At 37.4% G+C, this 19,805-nt stretch overlaps 2 protein-coding genes across 2 annotated transcripts in view; one reads left to right on the top strand and one right to left on the bottom strand.

Moving 5' to 3' along the window:
• Atg4c (autophagy related 4C cysteine peptidase) overlaps window positions 1-19,805 on the bottom strand; it is a 296,253-nt gene that overhangs the window by 189,944 nt on the left and 86,504 nt on the right. The window lies entirely within an intron of this gene.
• LOC127205340 (vomeronasal type-2 receptor 116-like) overlaps window positions 9,602-19,805 on the top strand; it is a 36,899-nt gene continuing 26,695 nt past the window's right edge. Inside the window, exon 1 of the mRNA XM_051164598.1 lies at window positions 9,602-9,810. Within this exon, the coding sequence (XP_051020555.1) occupies window positions 9,602-9,810 (209 nt within the window). The remainder of the gene's footprint in view (window positions 9,811-19,805) is intronic.

The following is a 19,805-nucleotide window of genomic DNA, read 5'->3' as shown; positions in this document are numbered from 1 at the left end:
AGGACAGATAGACAACCACTGTTCCAAGGACAGATGGCAGGCAACCTTACCACTCCTTAGGTGGCTCACTCATCATTTATTCTCTCAATTTTCTGTCCCATGGGCCCTTATGGCTTTTACATATGGAGGCAACAAGGAGCCACCTGCACAATATATCAAGGACACAATGATTCTGAGTCTCAATTTTACCTCTCACACATAAACTCCTCAATTCAAAGACCTGTATACCATTGTTCAGGCCCTAACACACCTAAAATAACCACTTAATTCATATTCACATGGAGTGGATGTAAACATGCTTTTGTTTTGATCCCAAGTGTGGGATGTGACACAGACTTCTGTGAGGGTTTGCAGCATTTCTTCTGCTGAAAAGAGACTTGTGAGAGAACAGGTGATGTTTGTCCACTGAAAGAGGAACAGCCTCTTGTGGGGGCATGGTATTTGCCAACTGATAAACATCCTAGTACATACTCTGAGAGGAGAGACACACACATGTACATGTACATATATATATACACATATACACATACATACACATACATGATATGTGTACATATATGTGTATATATATGAGTGTGTATACATATATACATATACATATGCACACAGACACACACACACAGACACACACACACACACACACACACACACACACACACACACACACATCCCCAAAACAAGAGTCGGGGCTTTTATGGTCTTTGCTGTTCATCACTCCACTTCAAGACACTCCTGCTCCACTGAAAGCTTTGAGGCTCCGGGCTCCATCTGATGCTCTGGGTTCCAGCAACTACCATTGCAGTCCCTGTTTAACTGGTCTATTAGAATCCTACTGACTATGCCCGTGGAATTGCTCCAAGGAACTGAGTCTAAAAAGGTCTATTTTTTATGTTCCTATTGACCTCTTTTCTCTCCTATCTAGTGTAGGTGGGTCAGAAGGGAGGTATAAGCATTAAAGAACCCCAAGTAAAGTAGCTTTGAAAAAGTTTAAAGCCAACATTCAGACACCATATATACCATCAACCTACTTTCCTGGCTAGCCTGATTCTATATCAAGCTTTAAGGTAACCACCTTTATCACCTATTAATAAAAATCTCAAAACAGCTCAAGCCATATATGGTCACATTTATCCCTCTCCAGCCTTCACTCTGAGGGTAATGCCTTAACGAATAAGATTGCCACAACTGGGGTCTTTGTAAAACCTCACTGCTGAAGACCTCATCAGCTAACCCAAATCAACCTGAAAGAACTACTACTTAAATTCCCCAAGTACCTTAAACACATGCTTAAAACTTTTCCTTCTTATGTTTCCTTAGCCAGCCCTCCTGCTATACCATTGGGCACCAATCCCAGAGGCCTTAAGGCTAATGCAATCTGGCAGACTGACATCACCCACAGTCCATCCTTCTGTAGACAAATGTTTGTATATGTTGTCATATACTATTTCCATTTCATTTGGGCTACAGCACAGACTAATGAGAATTCAAAAAATTAAAAAATAAATAAATCATGCAATCTCCACTTTTACTACTATTATAGGGATGCCTCTCCCACTCAAAACTAAAAAAAACTGGCTTTCGAAAGCCACCAATTACAAAATTTCTGCAAAACTTAGAAAATTATCCACTACACTGGCATCCCTCACAATCCTCAGGGCCAAACCATCATTGAAAGATCACATCAATTCAGCCAAGGTGACAGTGGTAAGTGCCTACCTTATCTGAGTAGATGAAGATCAGACACTGCAAATCTGGTGAGTAACCTGGTCACTGACTCCAAAATGCCAAGACTGGAGGGGGACACACAGCTCAAGCCCTGTTGGGGACATGCCATATGGCCAATGTTCAGCCAACTTGTCAGAGCCTAGGTTCCTATTTCTCCAGCAGTCTGTCATTTACCAGAAACCAGCTGACCCTGTCATGGTTCAGCAGTTAGACTAAAGATAAGATTTAGACAGAGCCACCCTGTTGTAGTTTAGCAGTTAGATTAGATAAGGATAGCAAGATATTCAGTGTAGCAGAACATTGTGACTTGCTTGGAGTTCCTTGCACCTTGAGATAGCCTGCAGCTGGGTTGCCATAGCAATATGCTTCCCTGCCCCCTGCCTTATAAACACTCTGTGAAAATTTTCAATAAATGGGGCTTGATCAGAATACAGACTTGCCCTCATTTCTTTGTGTCTCCTGTCCCCCCACCTGTCTGCTCCCTCCACAGGTACCCATTGAAGACCCCGTGGGCTGGGACAAAGCCCAGCACCTCCCTATTTACATGACTATCTCCAAGGCCCAGGAGTAGCTCAGTATCCTGGGTTTGCAATTCCCTAAAATTTCTGCCTACTGTAACATGGTCCCAGTTCCATGGAAGCTCTGCTCTCTCAAATAGAGCTTGAATTCCTCCTGCTTACAGAGGAGCAGAATCTAGATGTGGAGGGAGCAGAAGACAGCATCCCAACCTCCAAAACACAACTCTGTTGGTTCCTCAGTAGAGAAAGACTAGATAAGATGATAATACAGGAGCCGGGTCTGAAGATGTTGGAACTTAGTTGAATCCAAGTGCCCCTGGAAGTTCAGCAACTGTTTGGCCAACAACCCACAGGTTTGCAGCACTCTGTGCTTTTCACATACTCAAACTCAAGTCCCCAGTTCCAGAGCTCAGTGTCTATTTGGCCTACAATTATCAGAGGGACAGGATCCAAAACACAAGCTCCAGAGACCTTTAGATCTAGCCTTCCATTCATCTCTTTCCCTGAGTCTAGGGGGCATCACAGGAGCTGGGGACACACACTTGCAATTGTCTCTGAGCTGTCTCCCAGGTCCAGACATGCTGCAAGGGCCCAGGATGGTGCCCCCTTGTGCTTTCTTCCTGCTTGAGCTCAGGTCCCCAATTCCAGGCCTCAGTATGTGCTTGGACAGCAAACTTCAGGAAGGCTACATCAAAATGCCAGTGCTGTCTTCTCCATCCTGAAGGTGACTCTGGTCTCCAGTGACATGCAGATGCAGCCTTCCAGGCTTCAGTTCAGCTCTTTCCAGAACTGGAGGGGAAATCCTGGGAACACACAATTACAAGTTTCCTCCCTATAGCTGTCTCTCAGGTCCAGGAATCCCACATGGTCTCAGGCTATTCTGAGATTTCTGCCTACTCAGGCAAGGATCCCCAGTTCCAGTGGTACTACACTCCTGCAATCAGGCCTCAGATTCATTGTCCTTCTTGATGATCTGTTTGGAGGAGACCAGTAGGACCTCAGTGGACAACAAAGGCCTGAGGAAAAAAAGCAGGTTACAGGAGTTTGCATCCAAGGCCACAGATAACCATATGGTTAAAGGGCATCATAAGAACACAATGAACAAATATCAGGCCAACATAGATCCACAAAAAAAACCCCAAAACACTGGATATTCTAATGCACCTGAAACACAGGAAAACGACCTTAAGACTGTGCTTATGAAGTTGTTAGAGATATTGTAAGAAGAAACGAATAGATCCCTCAAGGAAATGGAGGAAAGTGCAATAAAACAGAATAACATTAATAAAGAATTTTAAAGACCTGAAAATGGAAATAGGACTAATAAAGAAAACACACACACAATAAAAACAAAAACAAACAAACGAACCAACCAAAAAAACCAAACCAACCAACCAAACAAAAAACCAAGAAGAAAAAAAACCTTGAAAATGGGAGACTTAAAGAAGAGAAGAGGAACCATGGAGGTAAGTATCACAAATAGAATTTCAGAGATGGAGGAGAGAATCTCAGCAACGGAAGCTATAATTGAAAAAAATTGATTCATCTGTCAAACACAATATTAAACCAAAACAAATTCCTGATACAAGCTATCCACAAAATCAAAGACATTATGAAAAAAATGAAACCTAGGAATAATAGGAATAGATAAAAAAGATTTTCCAGACTTCAAGGACCACAAAATACTTTAAAGGAAATCATAGAAGAAAATGTACCCAGCCTAAAGAAAGAGATGCCTTTAAATATACAAGAGGCTTACAGAACACTAAATAGACTAGACAGAAAAGAAATTCCTCCCATCACATAATAATCAAAACATCAAACCTAAAGAACAAGAAAAAATATTGAAAGTGGCAAGAGAAAAAGGCCAAGTAATATATACAGGCATACCTGACTTCTCAACAGAGACTATGAAATCTAGAAGGGCCTCAGCAGATGTCAAGAAGACACTAAGAAAGCATGGAAGCCATTCCAGACTACTATACCCAGTAAAACTTTCAATCACCATAGAGGAAGAAAACAAGATATTCCAAGACAAAAGCAAATTTAAACAATACATATGCACCAACCCAGCCCTACAGAAGATATTAGAAGGATAACTTCAACCCACCTAAATATGTCAACTCTATCCAAGAAAACACAGGATATAGATAACTTCACAATAGCAAAAGCCAAAGAAGGCAAGCACACAAACATACTACCACCACCAACATCACAATAAAAGGAACTAACAATCATTGGTCATTAATATCTATCAAAATCAATGGACTTAACTCTTCAATATAAAGACACAGGCTAACAGAATGGTTCTGTAACCAAGATCCAACATTCTGCTGTATATAGGAAACACGTCTCAGCAACAAAGATAGACCTCAGCTCAAAGGAAAGGGCTGGAAAAAGGTTTTCCAAGCAAATGTACCTAAGAAGCAAGCTGCAGTAGCCATACAAATATTGAAAAAGATAGACTTCAACCAAAATTAATTGAAAGAGATGGGGTAGGACAGTTCATTCTCATCAAAGAAAAATCTACCAAGAGGACATCTGAACCATGAACTTCTATCTTCTATGCCCCAAATACAAGGTCACTCTCATTTGTGGAAAAAAATAGTAAAGTGTGAATTGCACATGAATGTTCACACATTAATAGTGGAAGACATCAACATCCCACACTCATCAATAAACAGATCATCGAAGAAGAAACTAAATGGGAAAAATAATGGAAGTAACATAGACCCTGAGTCAAATGGACATAATAGATGACTGTAGAACTTTTCACCCAAACACAAAAGAATATGCTTTCCTCTTAACACCACACAGAACCTTCTCCAAAGCTGACCCTATAGTCAATCACAGAACAAATCTCAACAGATGCAAAAAGATTCAAATAACTACTTATATCTTGTCAGACCACCATGGATTCAAGCTGGAACTCAACAACAAAAGCCTACAAACTCATGGAAACTGAAGAACTCCTTACTCAGTAATCACTGAGTCAAGGAAGAAATAAAAAATATTAAAGATTTTCTAGAATTCAAGGAAAACAGAAGTACAACATACCAAAACTTATGGGACACAATGAAAGCAATGCTAAGAGAAAATTTCATAGTACTAAGTGACTTCATGAAGAAATTAGAGAGATCCCATACTAGCAACTTAACCACACACATGAAAATTCTAGAACAGAAAGAAGCAAATACACAACAGAGGAGTAGATGACAGGAAATGATTAAACTCAGAGCTGAAATCAATAAGTTAGAAACAGACAGAACAATAAAAAGAATCAATAAAACCAGCAGATGGTTCTCAGAGAATACCAAAAGGATAGACAAACCCTTAGCCAAACTAACTAAAAGGCAGAGAGAGAGAGAGAGAGAGAGAGAGACAGAGACAGAGACAGAGACAGAGAGACAGAGACAGAGACAGACAGACAGACAGACAGAGACAGACAGAGGCAGACAGAGACAGAGAGACAGAGATAGAGACAGAGACAGAGACAGAGAGACACAGACACAGACAGAGAGACAGAGACAGAGACACACAGAGAGAAAGAGAATCCAAATTAACAAAATCAGAAATGAAATGAAAAGGCAGACACAACAACAGACACTGAGAAAAATCTTAAAAACTCATTAGGTTTTAGTTTGAAAGCCTGTCTTCCACAAAATTGGAAAAAAAACTAAAGAAAATAGACAATTTTTTCGATATGTACTAAAGTTAAGTCAAGATCAGGTAAACAATTTAAAAAGTCCTACAACCCAAAAGGAAGTAGAAGCAGTCATCAAAACACTCCTAAGCATAAAGTCACAGGACCAGATAGCTTTAGTGCAGAATTCTACCAGACATTCAAAGAAGAGGTAGTACCAATTCACCACAAACTATTCTACAAAATAGAAACAGAAGGAAAATTTACAAACTCATTCTATGAAGCCACAAGCACCCTGATACCTAAACCACACAAAGACACAACAAAGATTTCAGACCAATTTTACACATGAACATTGACTCAAATATACCTAATAAAATACTCACAAACCGAATTCAAAAAAATATCAGTTACAACATCCCCCATGATCAAGTTGCCTTCAATTACATCATCCACCATGATCAAGTAGGCTTCATTCCAGGGATGCAGGGATAGTTCAACCTACAAAAATCCATCAATGTATTCAACCATATAAACAAGCTGAATGGAAAAAAAAATCACATGATTATTTAATTAGATGTCAAAAAAGCATTTGACGAAAGGCAAAACCACTTCTTGATAAAAGTCTTGGAAATATCAGGGATACAAGGCCCTGAACATAATACAGGCTGTACACAGAAATTGGGTAGCCATACCAAATTAAATGGAGATAAACTCAAAACAATTACACTAAAATCAGAGACAAGACAAGGCTGCCCACTCTGGCCGGATCTCTTCAATATAGTACTTGAACTTCTAGCTAGAGCAATAAGACAACTAAAGGCAATCAAGGGGATACAAATCAGAAAGGAAGATGTCAAAATATCACTAATGGTAAATGATATGATAGTACACATAAGTGGCCCCAAAAATTCCACCAGAGAATTCCTACAGTTAATGAACACTTTTAGCAACAAGATTAATTTTTTAAAAATCAGTAGCCCTCCTGTACACGAATGACAAACAGACTGAGAAAGAAATTAGGAAACTATACCCTTCACAACAACCACATGGAATATAAAATATCTTGGTATAACTGTAACCAAGCAAGTCAAAGACATATATGGCAAGAATATCAAGTATCTGAAAAAAAAAGATATCAAAGATGATATCAGAAGGTGGAAAGATGAGGGACAGTAAAACAGCATACTATTTTTTTCTTATTAAACAGAATCTCTGTTTTTATTTACTTTTTCCTCTTTTTAATTTTTTTAACTTTTACATATACATTTATATTATTAAACATATGTACAATAAAATACAAACAGCAAGAAGGAAAAAGAAACCATTGGGAATTATATAAATGTTATATTCATAGTGTTTTGGCTATTTGTATTTGGCAACCTTGGAGAAAACATCTTTCCTATCTTGGAGAGTCTGCAACTCTGAATCTAAATCAATATTTATCATATCTCATCTCTATCAACCTAAAAACTTCTATCTAGACCAAAAAACATCTTAACACCTAAACAACTAAGCTTAATTGCAAAGCTAAGCTGATTGTTTTTCAACCCCATCAGAGACTTGAGAAGGAATAAAATTATTACCTGAGTAAACAGGAAGTACAAGTTAGCATCTTCCAAAATGAGAAAATGACAGGGACAGTTCACTGCCTAGACAGTCATCCTAAAATCTCTAGAACATTGGAGCATCATCTTCAGCCTTCTGGCCCATTATATCTGGCAGTCATATTTGTGAAGCAGGAACCATTGAGGACTTGCTTAGCCTGTCTTGGCAGAGTTTGGCCATCAACTCTGCCTACATCCAAGCTTGCTCAGTTTTAGGCAGAATTCTGTCTGTGGCAGAAACTACGACATTTTTCCCAGTGGCTTTTTGCCACATTTGAAGCTATCTCCATAAGGAGGTTTTCTGATGCTCATCATCTTCTCTGTGGTAGGCTTGGTTTTGCCAGGAATTAACCTGTCTGACTATCAAAGGATCCTTAAAATCATAAAAACATATTTAAATGCCATAGTCTGTAATTTTCTGAGGTTTCTGAAGACCTTATCTAATGATTTTTACCTTACCTATCTATAGAGTCCTATCTAGCTGTTAAACTTAAGGTTATATAATCTTGTCATGAAAATAGACTAATAATTGACATGACCATGAGTTGATCAACTAACAATTAACTTGTCTTACTTAATTATGATAAACAGCCTGCAATAATACCTTCAAAGTATTGGAAGTAAATTTTGTAATATACTTGAGTTGCATGGATACACAATCTCCTATTAATGTAGCAATATATTTAACGTGTGTGAAGAATAATCTTGAATTTGAATTCTATAACAAAGTTTCAAAATTGAACTTATTTTGCATCACTATACAAAAGTCTATACCAATGAATTGAAAATAAGCTTGTTTGTGAGTAACTGTTAAGGCCTTAAGTTGAGGAGTAGGTACAACAATCTTCTTTTTGACCTCTCATCCCTATATATTTCTATATCCCCCCTCCTTTCTTTTCCACCATTATCTCTATATTTAAGAAAGTAAGATGAAGGAAAAAGAAGAACTCCCTAAGTCCAACCTTGTTTTCTCTCTGAATAAAATCAATGATAACTTATAACCAAAAATCAATGAAAATAAACATCCATAGCCCAAGAAAACAACCATTTCTTATTGTAGTTCTTTAATGTTTCATCTGGATTTTGTTCACTCTTTTCTCCCATCCTTTCTTAGGTGAGTCAATTTATTTTGAGGGAGGGGAATCTATTCACTACAATATAAAAATATATAGTACATTCACTGTCCTAAACTCTTGGTGGTTAGAAATAGAGCCCTGCTCAGGATAGCTTCCCTGAGTATATTACATTAAAGGACACACTGTGATGCATTTAAATTATTTTACTTTTGATAGAACTGAGAAAAATTTCTCTCACACACTAATTTTTTTCAGAGCAGGGTAAACAGTGGATGAACACCCCGCTCTACATGAAGGGGTGACTCTTAAGGACACCTGTACTCAGGGATTGACACAGGATCAATTAAGTAGATAATTTGGAAGTGATCAATGCAGCAGGACTATTGGCCTTTTCCAAAGTGAGTAATAAAAAATTGTAATAAATTCAGACATCTTAGTGATCTACTGACACAAATACATCATAGAATAAAATTCTGAGACACTTATAGTTAGGAAGAAGAGGGGACTTCACTGGTTGTCTTTGGTTTGGAAAAGCATGGCCCACTGATTTTGTCCCTGTGCCTGCCATGGGCATTTTCTGACATTCTCACAATTCGCCTACCATGGCAACCTCTGCTGCTGTTTACATCAGCCAAAGTTGTTGTCACATGAAAAGTTTCCTGCTTCAAATTTGGCCAAAACAGCCCAATAGGGAAATTGATCCCTAAACTCTGCTGTTTGTCTTCTTGGCTGAAATAATTATGCCTGTAGCTAGAGAAGAAAATAAGAAATATAGCTTCCTACTTATTCTTAATCAGAAAACAGGGACTCAGATGTAGAGAGAGCCTAAGGGAAAAAGTGTTTCTAAACTCTCAATGGCAGTGGAGGAAGTGTCAGGAAAAAACTGCGTGCTGATTAGTGTGACAGCTGCACACAATAACAAAGTGAGAAGCGCACATGTTCACAAACACTTGAGATCAATATATACCTGATGGACATCATTGGATATGTATCTATCAGTCTTGTGCCTGGGCAGATGCACATGTTAATAGGATGTTCTGGATTTTTATCTTTGGGCTTCTGTATATTCCCAATTTTGTGTGTGATTCAACTGACAGTCTCTGCTATGCAAAAACTAATGATTATCTTTTCCGTGAAGGAGATATGATGATTGGTGCATTTATTCCTCTTGATAACTCCCATGTAGAAAAATATATTAGAAATGAATATGTGCCACATCGCTTGCAGAACCTTAATGTATGGTAAGTACAATTATTTATTCTCAGAGTTAAGGATTTCTGAGAAAAAGAATGTATGGATTCAAACTCTCTTGAGTTTTTCACAATCCCTCTTTTCCATTCTCAAATCACTTCAAGCATATTTTCATATGAACTTTTTTCCTTTTTCAAGGACTCGTGACAACTTTGATGCTACTCATTTTGCTTTCCTCATATGAATTGGAAACTTGTGATCTTCTTTTGTCATGCTTGGAATGTCAAATGATGTGAATGTTATCAGTGTTAAAGTTTCAAAGTGTGGATAATTTATCTAGTATAACCTGATACTTCTAGGCTTTCATTAAGTCTGGATGTGCTCTTGCGAGAAGAAATGATGTCATTGAATGCAGAGACGCCTGCGTGCCTGGAATGTGGCTAGAGTGACAAGTCTTGACTATGTTACATGCAGCTGATCTCAGAACAGGGCTGTCATCATTAACATTTGGAAGCACTTTGCTTCTCTACACATATCTTTGTCTATATCATATTTTAATATTTCAATGTTGCTTTGTTAAGTGTGTTTATTCTCAAACAGATTTTAAATATTTTTATTAATTTCTTATTTTTTACATATATATTTATATTATTACACGTATATATAATAAACTACCTATAGCAAAAATAACCATGACACAGTCGGGAATTATATAAATGTTACTTTCTTAGTGTTTTGGTTATTTGTATTTGGCATCCTTGAAGAAAATATCTTTCCTATCTTGGTGAGTCTACAACTCTGAATGTGAACCAATATATATCACATCTCATCATTATCAATTTAAAACATCTATCTAGACATAAGAACATCTTAATCCATAAACAACTAAGCTTAGTTGTAAAACTAAACTGTCTGGTCTTCAACCTCATCAAAGACTTGAGAAGGAATAAAATTGATTACATGAGTATACCAGGAGTGCAGGTTAGTAGCTTTCCAAATGAGAAGATGACAGAGACAGTTTATAAGATTCTTCTTCTCTCTCCCCCCCCCTCTCTCTCTCTCACACACACACACACACACACACACACACACACACACACACACACACACATTTCTACTCTAATATGTGGTATTGTACCAATAGAACTCAATTAAAATACAAGATTTACTTCCAATACTTTGAAAATTCTATTGCAGGCTGTTTAAGATAAATGAGTTATACATATTTTAATGTATACTTGTTTGTCATATGTGTTTCCAGTGCTTTCCTCATTTATATGAATGTGGTCACCAAGATACTCTTGATGGGAGGGTGGCCACTTAAGGCATTCTTTCAGCTTTTCTGAAATATGCAAAATTAAGGAATAGTGTAAAGAGAAGTCTGATTTCCTTTAACAAATAATGACAAACATTCAAGTGTGTCTCTGTATAGAAGAAATATATTGTGGCTATCTTATATAGACATCCCAAATATCTGTGGATAAATGTGAAAAAAAAAACATGCAATAGAGCAATAGAGCTTGTATATATCTTTGAACACATAAGAAAATTGGTAGGAGGACAATAGGCAAAATTTACAAGAAAAATATCCTCCTTAAGGTAAATAGTGCTCAGTGTGACAGTACTTTTTAATTCTTAACACCATGGTGGGGTGTTAAGTAAAACAACAAGAAGGATGGAGGAAGAAATATGTTCATATATAAAATTCATGAAAAAATAAAATAAAATTCATGATATGTTTGGTGGTCTTGACACATTTCATTGGAAACTAACATAACAAAGATGGTCACAGTACCAAAATTTTACATCTAGAGAAATAATTTATATCTCAGTGCAGTGATTAAAGTTAGATCCAAATTCTTAAGGATCATATCTCAAATAGGATCACAGATTTGTCTGATAAACTTAGCAGACTGAGGACTTTGGATGCTGGTTGGAGCCGCTTCTACTACATCAGAACTAATGCCTCTTGTCACTCTCTTTTTCCTCTGCTCTCTGTTTTCAGTAGCTCAGGCACAAATGTACATCTGTATGAGTTTTTCTTTATGTCACCCTGCAACAAGCCTATATATGAAAAGAATATACTTTCAGTTATGTGAGCCATGAGTGTCTGGCTTGTCCATGATCAGTATAGAATTGTATCAAAAAATTCACCTTTTTTATTTTAGAATATTTTTATTTATTAAGCCTTCAAATATTCCATACATTATGCTTTGATCCTATCTACCCCCTCTCCCATCTTCTCCCAGATACACCCCCATTCCTTGCCCACCCAACTGTGTATCACTATTTTCTGTTCTGTTTTGTTTTTAAACACATCCATTGAGTCCAGTTAGTACTGCCAGAAAACACTGTCAATGTGTGGTCTTCCACTGAAGTGTGCTAGAACTATCAAGGATCGCACCCTTAAAGGAAAATGATTCTGTCCTTCCCGTCAGCAATGGGTAGTCAAAAGCTCCCCAGCTATGGGTGGAACTTCACTCCTGACCACCTGCCAACTTTCCCTCTCCATCATGGGATTCTGTCAGGCTTGATCTTGTTCAGGTCACAACAAAGTTCATATGAGCAACTGTTTTGTTGTTTCTGGAAAACACTATCTCTTTTTAGTCATTCTGTCTTCTGCTTCTTACATCCTTTCTGACCCATCTTTTGCAATCATTCTAGGCAGTGGGATTGGGGGATATGATATGACAGCCCCATTTAGGGCTGAACACTCTGCAGCCATTTATTTCCCATATCTTGACCAGGCCCAGATAGTCAGGAGGCTGAGACAGGAAGACTGCTTGAATCCAGGAGTTCTGGGCTGTAGTTCACTATTCACATCAGGTGTCCACACTAAGTTTGGCATGGATATGGTGACCTCCCAGAAGCGGGGTACTACCAGGTTGCCTAAGAGGGGTGAACTGGCCAAGGTCATAAAAATTCAACTTTTTATATCATCAAAAATATAATCAAAGTCGATCATGAAAGGAAAATGGTATTTTTGTTAGAAAAGATTAAAAATCTTTTCTTATAGAATGCAATTCCCAAACATATTTCCTGCATACTCTTAAACAAATTTGTATTACATTTCCCACCAGAATTAAAAAAAAAAAGATTGAATGGAGCAACTACAAGTTTTGTAGGACGTTTGCTCCAGTGTCTAAAAATCATCCTGGATTGATTTCTCCATTTTAATCCTTCTGTGTACCAGCAATGAAAATGGTTCCACCCCCAACTGTATCTCGATCTCAAGCACATTTCCCCACTCTTGCCTGTGGCCTTATAATTTAAGTCTCTATTTCTATGAATTGCAGCCCTGTGGTCATTTCTTGGTGTACAGTCAGAATGGCTATTGAGTGTCCTCTAAATCGTTAGTGGTGGGCTGTCATGCATCCGGCCTGTAATCACTTACTTCAGTAGTGCGGCTTTGGTGTCTGTTTTGTTGTTGCTGTTCTTGTTCGTATTGTTACTGCTGCTGTTGTTTTTGTTTTGTTTTGTTTTTGTATCAACTGATCTTTCTTCATCTTCAGGTTGTTCTTTAATTGGAATTCTGGTTGTGGTTTTTAACTCCTCTTTTCTCAGGGCATCATCTAACAAAGAGGAAGTAATGTGTAGAGGTGTTTTTCAGCACAGCCAGAAACACAAACACAAGCAGCCCATCACCTGTACACCAACCTCTCTGGTGTAAGGGATTTTGTCAGGGTCTGGCTGAGGAGAGGCAGAAGGCAGTCATTGTCAGCTCTGTGAGATTTTTTTTTTTTTTTTTTTTACCATTTATCCAAACAAGTGTAAAGAAATTATATATTAATTTCCTGATAAATTAATTCAATGATAAATTATTTATTTTTATGGTGTTCCAAATTTATCTATTCTAGTTTAATAAATATATAAGTCATAAAATATTTTCTGACTTTCAATGTAAGTTATCTGATGCAGTAGTTACATTTAGAAATAATACAAAAAAATTCTCAGATTTCTGGCCTTCCCTACTAATTTGTCTGCATGTTGTTGCTATCATTATTCTAACAAGAATATTGTATAAACCACATCAGATTAATTTTTAGGAAATTATTATTTTTACTTTAAACTAGTATTATCAATTTCTTAACATTTTTGTATTGTCTAAAACATTTGGTTTTTTTGTCTAATATTTCTCTTTGTGCTTGATAGTTTTATCTCAACTTGACACAAACTAGAGTCAGTGGAGAGAAGGAAGACTCAAGTGAGTAAATGTCTCAATAAGATCAAACTATAGGCAGTCTTTTATGGTATTTCCTTAATCACTGATCTAGTGGAAGGGCCTAGCCCACTGTGGGTGGTGCCACCTCTGAGCAGGTAGTCCTGGGTTCCATTAAAAAATGAGGCTGAGCAGCCACAGTGAGCTAGCCAATAAATGGCTTCTGGGTCAGAGCTCTTGCCTACAGATCCTGCCCAGCATGAGTTCCTGTTCTCACTTCCTCAAACAATGACAGTGATGAAGTATATGTCAAATGCACTGCACAGATGCATATCAACTTGAGACTTGCTAAAGCTATCTGAGGGAAAGGAATATCACTTAAGAAAAGTCTTCCATTAGCTTGGGTTATAGCCAAGCCTATGGGGCATTTTCTCAATTAGTGATTGATGGGGGGTGGCCCAGACCATTGTGTTTGGGGCCATTCCTTTGCTAGTAGTCTTTTCTTACCACACCCAGCTAAACATCTCTCTCTCTCTCTCTCTCTCTCTCTCTCTCTCTCTCTCTCTCTCTCTCTCTCCTCTCCTCTCCCTCCCCAGTTTCTCTTTCTTCTTCCTTTCTCTCTTCCTTCATTTCTTTTTTCTTTTCTTTTCTTCAGACAGGGTTTCTCCACATAGCCTTGACTGTCTTAACACTCTGTATGTACAACAGGGTGTGCTGGAGTTTTAGAATTTGCCAGAGAGAGGGGAGGGGGCTCGGAAGAGAGAGAAGAGACATGAATTTAGATAGATGGAAAGATGGATACAAAAAAGAAATGAGGAGAAAAATCCAGTCATTATAAAAGAAAAATATTACATGTGTTCATAAATATGTAGATACTTCAAATTTATTAATCAAGACAAAGATTTAACCAATGTATTTAATGCAGATTTCAAACTCACTTTAAGAAAAGGATGAGAAAGTATCAAATAAAATTGTGTTGAATTTTAAACAAAGTTTTAATTAGCATAGATGAATTGTACAAATTTATTACACACAATGTGTTGTCAGACATGACTCTAAAAACAGGAATGAAATCTTGGTTATAAAGATTCCATTTTCTTACTGTTGCTTTGTGTTTGGATGCTTGTAGCCTCTCTTCTGCTTTATCATGAAATATGTAGTAGATATTGCACTCTGTACTGTGATTGTAAGCCTTTGCTTACATGCATGAAATTGTCAAAACAATACATATTATTAATATTTTATATATGTATACAATTTAAAATATACCACCCATTAGCAAAAACTATACTTATTTCTGTTGTTTCTCACTATTATGACAAATGCCCCTCCACTAGTCATAATTGTACTTTATTTTGGCTTATAAAATTGTTTATTAATTCTTAATAATTTCACACAAAACATTTTGATCATATTCACCCACACCACCACAACCTTCCATATTCACTGTCTCTAACTTTAGCCTCTACACAACTAACTTAGTGTTTCTTCAAGTCAAGTACACTTTGTTTTCTAAAAGTACTATTGTAATTGAAGTCTTCCCTTGTGTGGGGTTGATCTCCTAGTAGTGACAACGCTGAAGAACCTGACCATCTCTGCCCTAGTAACTATGGAATCTCAATAGCATCTCTGCTAGGGGTTAGACTTCATGTCCCTCTCCTTCTCCATGCTGGCATTTTGTCATGTTTAGGCATACACAGTCATGTACATACTTTCATAATCATTCTGTGTTAAATGTGCAACTATGTGGACAGAAAATATTCCTCCCTTGAGGTTATCCCCAAAGTCTCTGGCTCTGATAATCTCCCCACTTCTCTTTAACCATGATCCATCAGCCTTGTTTATATGGGTATGATATGTAAATCACAATTAAGGCTGAGAACCTGATAGTCTTTTATTATCTGTACCATGATCAGTCTTCAGCTTCTGTATTATTTGCCATCTACTGCAAAAGGAAGGTGCTCTGATGAGGGCTGAGGGATGCACTAATTAATGGGAAAGCAGTAAATCCTGAGGAGTTGATTTCAACTGTGTCCATTTAGAAGAATAACAGTATTAAGTTCTTCCCTTGGGTCTATGACCTACTCAGTAACAGACTCTGGCCATTTTTATAGTGCCAAGCATTGGTTCCATACCATATGGGGGACTTTAACCAAATCAGACAAAGGTAGTTCTACATATAACATGTGTGTCCATTTTAAAATCAGAGGCAATATCATATAAAAGTCTGTCATTATTGGATCCTTCAGGGTTCACAGATGAATGACAGTGATGGTTACCTTTATTTTCTTTGGTAGCATGCATAGAACCTTTCAGCCAGGAAAGGTAAAGCATCCAGGTGAGTACCAGTTTTATTTCATTATGTTACTTAATTCAAATACCTAGTATTCTCTAGAGGATCCAATCTGGTACCTTCATAATATTCGACTTTCTTTTTTATCTTTTATTTTTTGCTCTATTTTTAATTTGTTCACTTTACAGCTCATTTGACGGCCCCTCCCTCACCGACTCCCAGTTCCACACTCTCTCTCCCTTATGCCCCTCCCCCTCTCCTGGTGCTCAGAAAGGGGACGGCCTCCCTCCTCTATCATGTGACCTCAGCCTCTCAAGTCTCTTCCTCAGTATCTGGCATGGCTGCCTGCCAGGAGGAGTTGTTCAATGAGTGGTCACGAGAGCCCAAGTCAGAAGTAACCGCTACTCCCCATATTATGGGAACCACAAGGAGACTCTGCTGCCTATAAACTACATCTGAGCAGAGCTCCTCACCGTGCATGGTCCTTGCTTGGTGCACCACTTTCTGCAGCAGCCCCTACCACCTGCTCAGATTTGTTGGCTTCTTTGGACTCCTTATGGAACTCCTGGCTACTTCAGGTCCATCTATCTCCCAAATTGTCCATAAGACTCCCTGCTCTCAACTCCAAAATGTGTCTGTGAGTCTCAGCATCTTCCTTGATCCCTTGCTGGGTGGAGTATTTCAGAGGACCTCTATGGTAGGCTCCTGTCCTGTTCTGTCTCTTCAACTGCTTGCAGTATCTAGTCTATGTGCCCTTCTGAATGAGAATTAAGCGTTCCCCCTAGGGTCTTCCTTGTTATTTAGATTCTTCAGGTCTGTGTATTGTAGGGTAGTTATCCTGTATTATGTGGCTCATATCTGATTATAAGTGGGTATATACCATTTGTGTTTTTCAGGGTCTGGGTTATCTCACTCAGGATGATCATTTCTACTTCCAACCATTTCCTGAAAATTTCAAGATTTCCTTGTTTTTAGTAGATGAGTAGTATTCCACTGTGTAAATGTGCCACAGTTTCTTTATCCATTTTCAGTTGAGGGACATCTAGGTTGTTTCCAAGTCTGGCTTTTACTAATAAAACTGCTATGAAAATAGTTGAGCAAATGTCCTTCTTGTATGGTGGAGCAACTTTCAGGTAAATTCCCAGGCGTGGTATAGCTGTGTCTTGAGGTAGCACTATTCCCAATTTTCTGACAAAACACCAGATTGATTTCCAAAGTGTTTATACAAGTTTTTACTCCCAGCAGCAATGGAGGAGTGTTCCCCTTTGTCCACATCCTGGCCAGCATGTGTTTTTGATTAAATTTTTTACCTTAGCCATTATGATAGGTATAAGATGGAATTGCTGAGTATTTCCATGACAACTAACAACATTGAGCATTTATTTAAGTGTGTCTTGGCCATTTGATGTTCCTCTGTTTAGAATTCTCTGTTTACCTCTGTACCCCCTTTTAAAATTGGGTTATTTGGTTTGGTGGTATTTAATTTCTTTTTTTTTGTATTTAATTTCTTAAGTTCTTTATATATTTTTGATATTAGCCCTTTGTTGGATGTAGGGTTGGTGAAGATCTTTCCCCAGTCTATAGGCTCTCATTTTGTTCTGCTGACACTGTCCTTTGCCTTATAGAAGCTTTTCAGTTTTAAGAGGTCTCATTTCTTAATTGTTGATCTTAGACCCTGAGCTGTTGGTGCTTTGTTCAGGAACTATTCTCCTGTGCCAATGAATTCAAAGCTCTTTCCACATTTTCTTCTAACAGATTTAGTGTGTCTGGTTTTATATTTCAGTCTTTAATCCACTTGGACTTTAGTTTTCATGGGGTAATAAATATGGATCTATTTGACTTTTTTTATAGGTAAGCAGCTAGATCAGCACCATTTGTTGAAGATGCTATCTTTCTTTTCACGGTATGGTTTTGGCTTCTTTTTAGAAAATCAAGTGTACATACGTGCAAATGTTTATTTCTGAGTCTTCTATTTGATTCCATTGATCAACCAGCCTATTTCTATACCAGTATAACATGCTGAATTTTTTTTTTGTTACTGTTTCTATATAATACAACTTAAGACCAAGAATGGAGGTTCCTCCAGAAGATCTTTTATGGTACAAGATTGTTTTAGAGATTCTGGGGTTTTTGTTTTTCCATACAAAGTTGAGAATTAATTTTTCAAGGTCCATAAAAATGTGTAAGTATTTTGATAGGGTTTGCATTGAATCCATAGATAGCTTTTGGCAAGACGGCCATTTTTACTTTGTTCATGCTCATGACCTACGAGCGTGGGAGATTTTTCCATCTTCTGGTATCTTCTTCGAATTCTTTCTTGAGAGACTTGAAGTTTTTTTTTTCCTATAAAATTCTTTAAATTGCTTGTTTAGAGTCACACCAAGATATTTTATGCTGTTTGTGGCAATTGTGAAGGATGTACATTCCCTAATTTCTTCTCAGCCCTTTTATCATTTTTATACAGGAGAGCTACTCATTTTTTAAAAAAATTAATCTTGTATCCAGTCACTTTGCTGAAGGTGTTTATCAGATGCAGGAATTCTGTAGTGGAATTTTGGGGGCCACTTATGTATCTTATCATGTCATCTGCGAAGAGCAATGCTTTGACCTCTTCTTTTCCAATGTGGATCACTTTATATCCTTTCTTACCTTATTGCTCTATCTAGAACCTCAAGTACTATATTGACAAGATATGGAGGGAGTGGGAATTCTTGTCTAGTTCCTGATTTTACTGGCACCTCTTTGAGTTTCTCCCCATGTCATTTGATATTGGCTATCTGCTTGCAGTGTATATCCTTTACTATGTTTAGATATATGCCTTGGTCTCTCTGAAATATGAATGAGTGTTGAATTTTGTCAAATGCTTTTTTGGCATCTAAGGAGATGATCATGTGGTTTTTTTCTTTCAGTTTGTTTATGTGGAGGATTACATTGATGGATTTCTGTATATTGAACAATCCCTGCATGCCTGGTATAAAGATTACTTGGTCATGCTGAAAGATATTTTTAATGTGTTCTTGGATTAAGTTTGTGAATATTTTATTGAATATTCTTGCATTAACTTTCATAACAGAAGTTGGTCTGGAATTCTCTTTTTTTGTTGGACCTTTGTGTGGTTTTGGTATCAAGGTGACTGTGGCCTCATAGAGTGAGTTTGGTAATGTTCCTTCCATTTCTAATTTTTGAAATAGTTTGACAAGAATTTGTAATAGCTCCTCCTTGCAGATGTGTGAGAATTCTGTGCTGAACCCATCTGACTCTGAGAGTTGTATAGTTAGGAGACATTTGATGATTGCTTCTATTTCCACAGGAGATATAGGACTATTTAATTTGTTCACGTGATCTTGATTCAATTTTGCTAAGTGGACTCTTTCAAAATTGTCCCTGTCATTTAGATTTTCAAAGTTTGGCTAAAAGTTTGTTTATCTTGTTAATTTTCTCAAAGGACCCACTCTTGGTTCCATTAACTCTTTGAATTGTTTACTTTGTTTCTAATTTTTAAATGTCAGCCCTGAATTTGATTTTTTTCCATCTTTCTATTCCTCTTGAGTGTGTTTGGTTTTTTTTTTTCTAGGTCTTCCAAATATGCCAAT

Source organism: Acomys russatus, chromosome 2 (genome assembly GCF_903995435.1).
Source record: "Acomys russatus chromosome 2, mAcoRus1.1, whole genome shotgun sequence".
In the NCBI taxonomy this organism is placed as follows: domain Eukaryota; kingdom Metazoa; phylum Chordata; class Mammalia; order Rodentia; family Muridae; genus Acomys; species Acomys russatus.
This window is presented reverse-complemented; position numbering and strand designations above follow the sequence as displayed.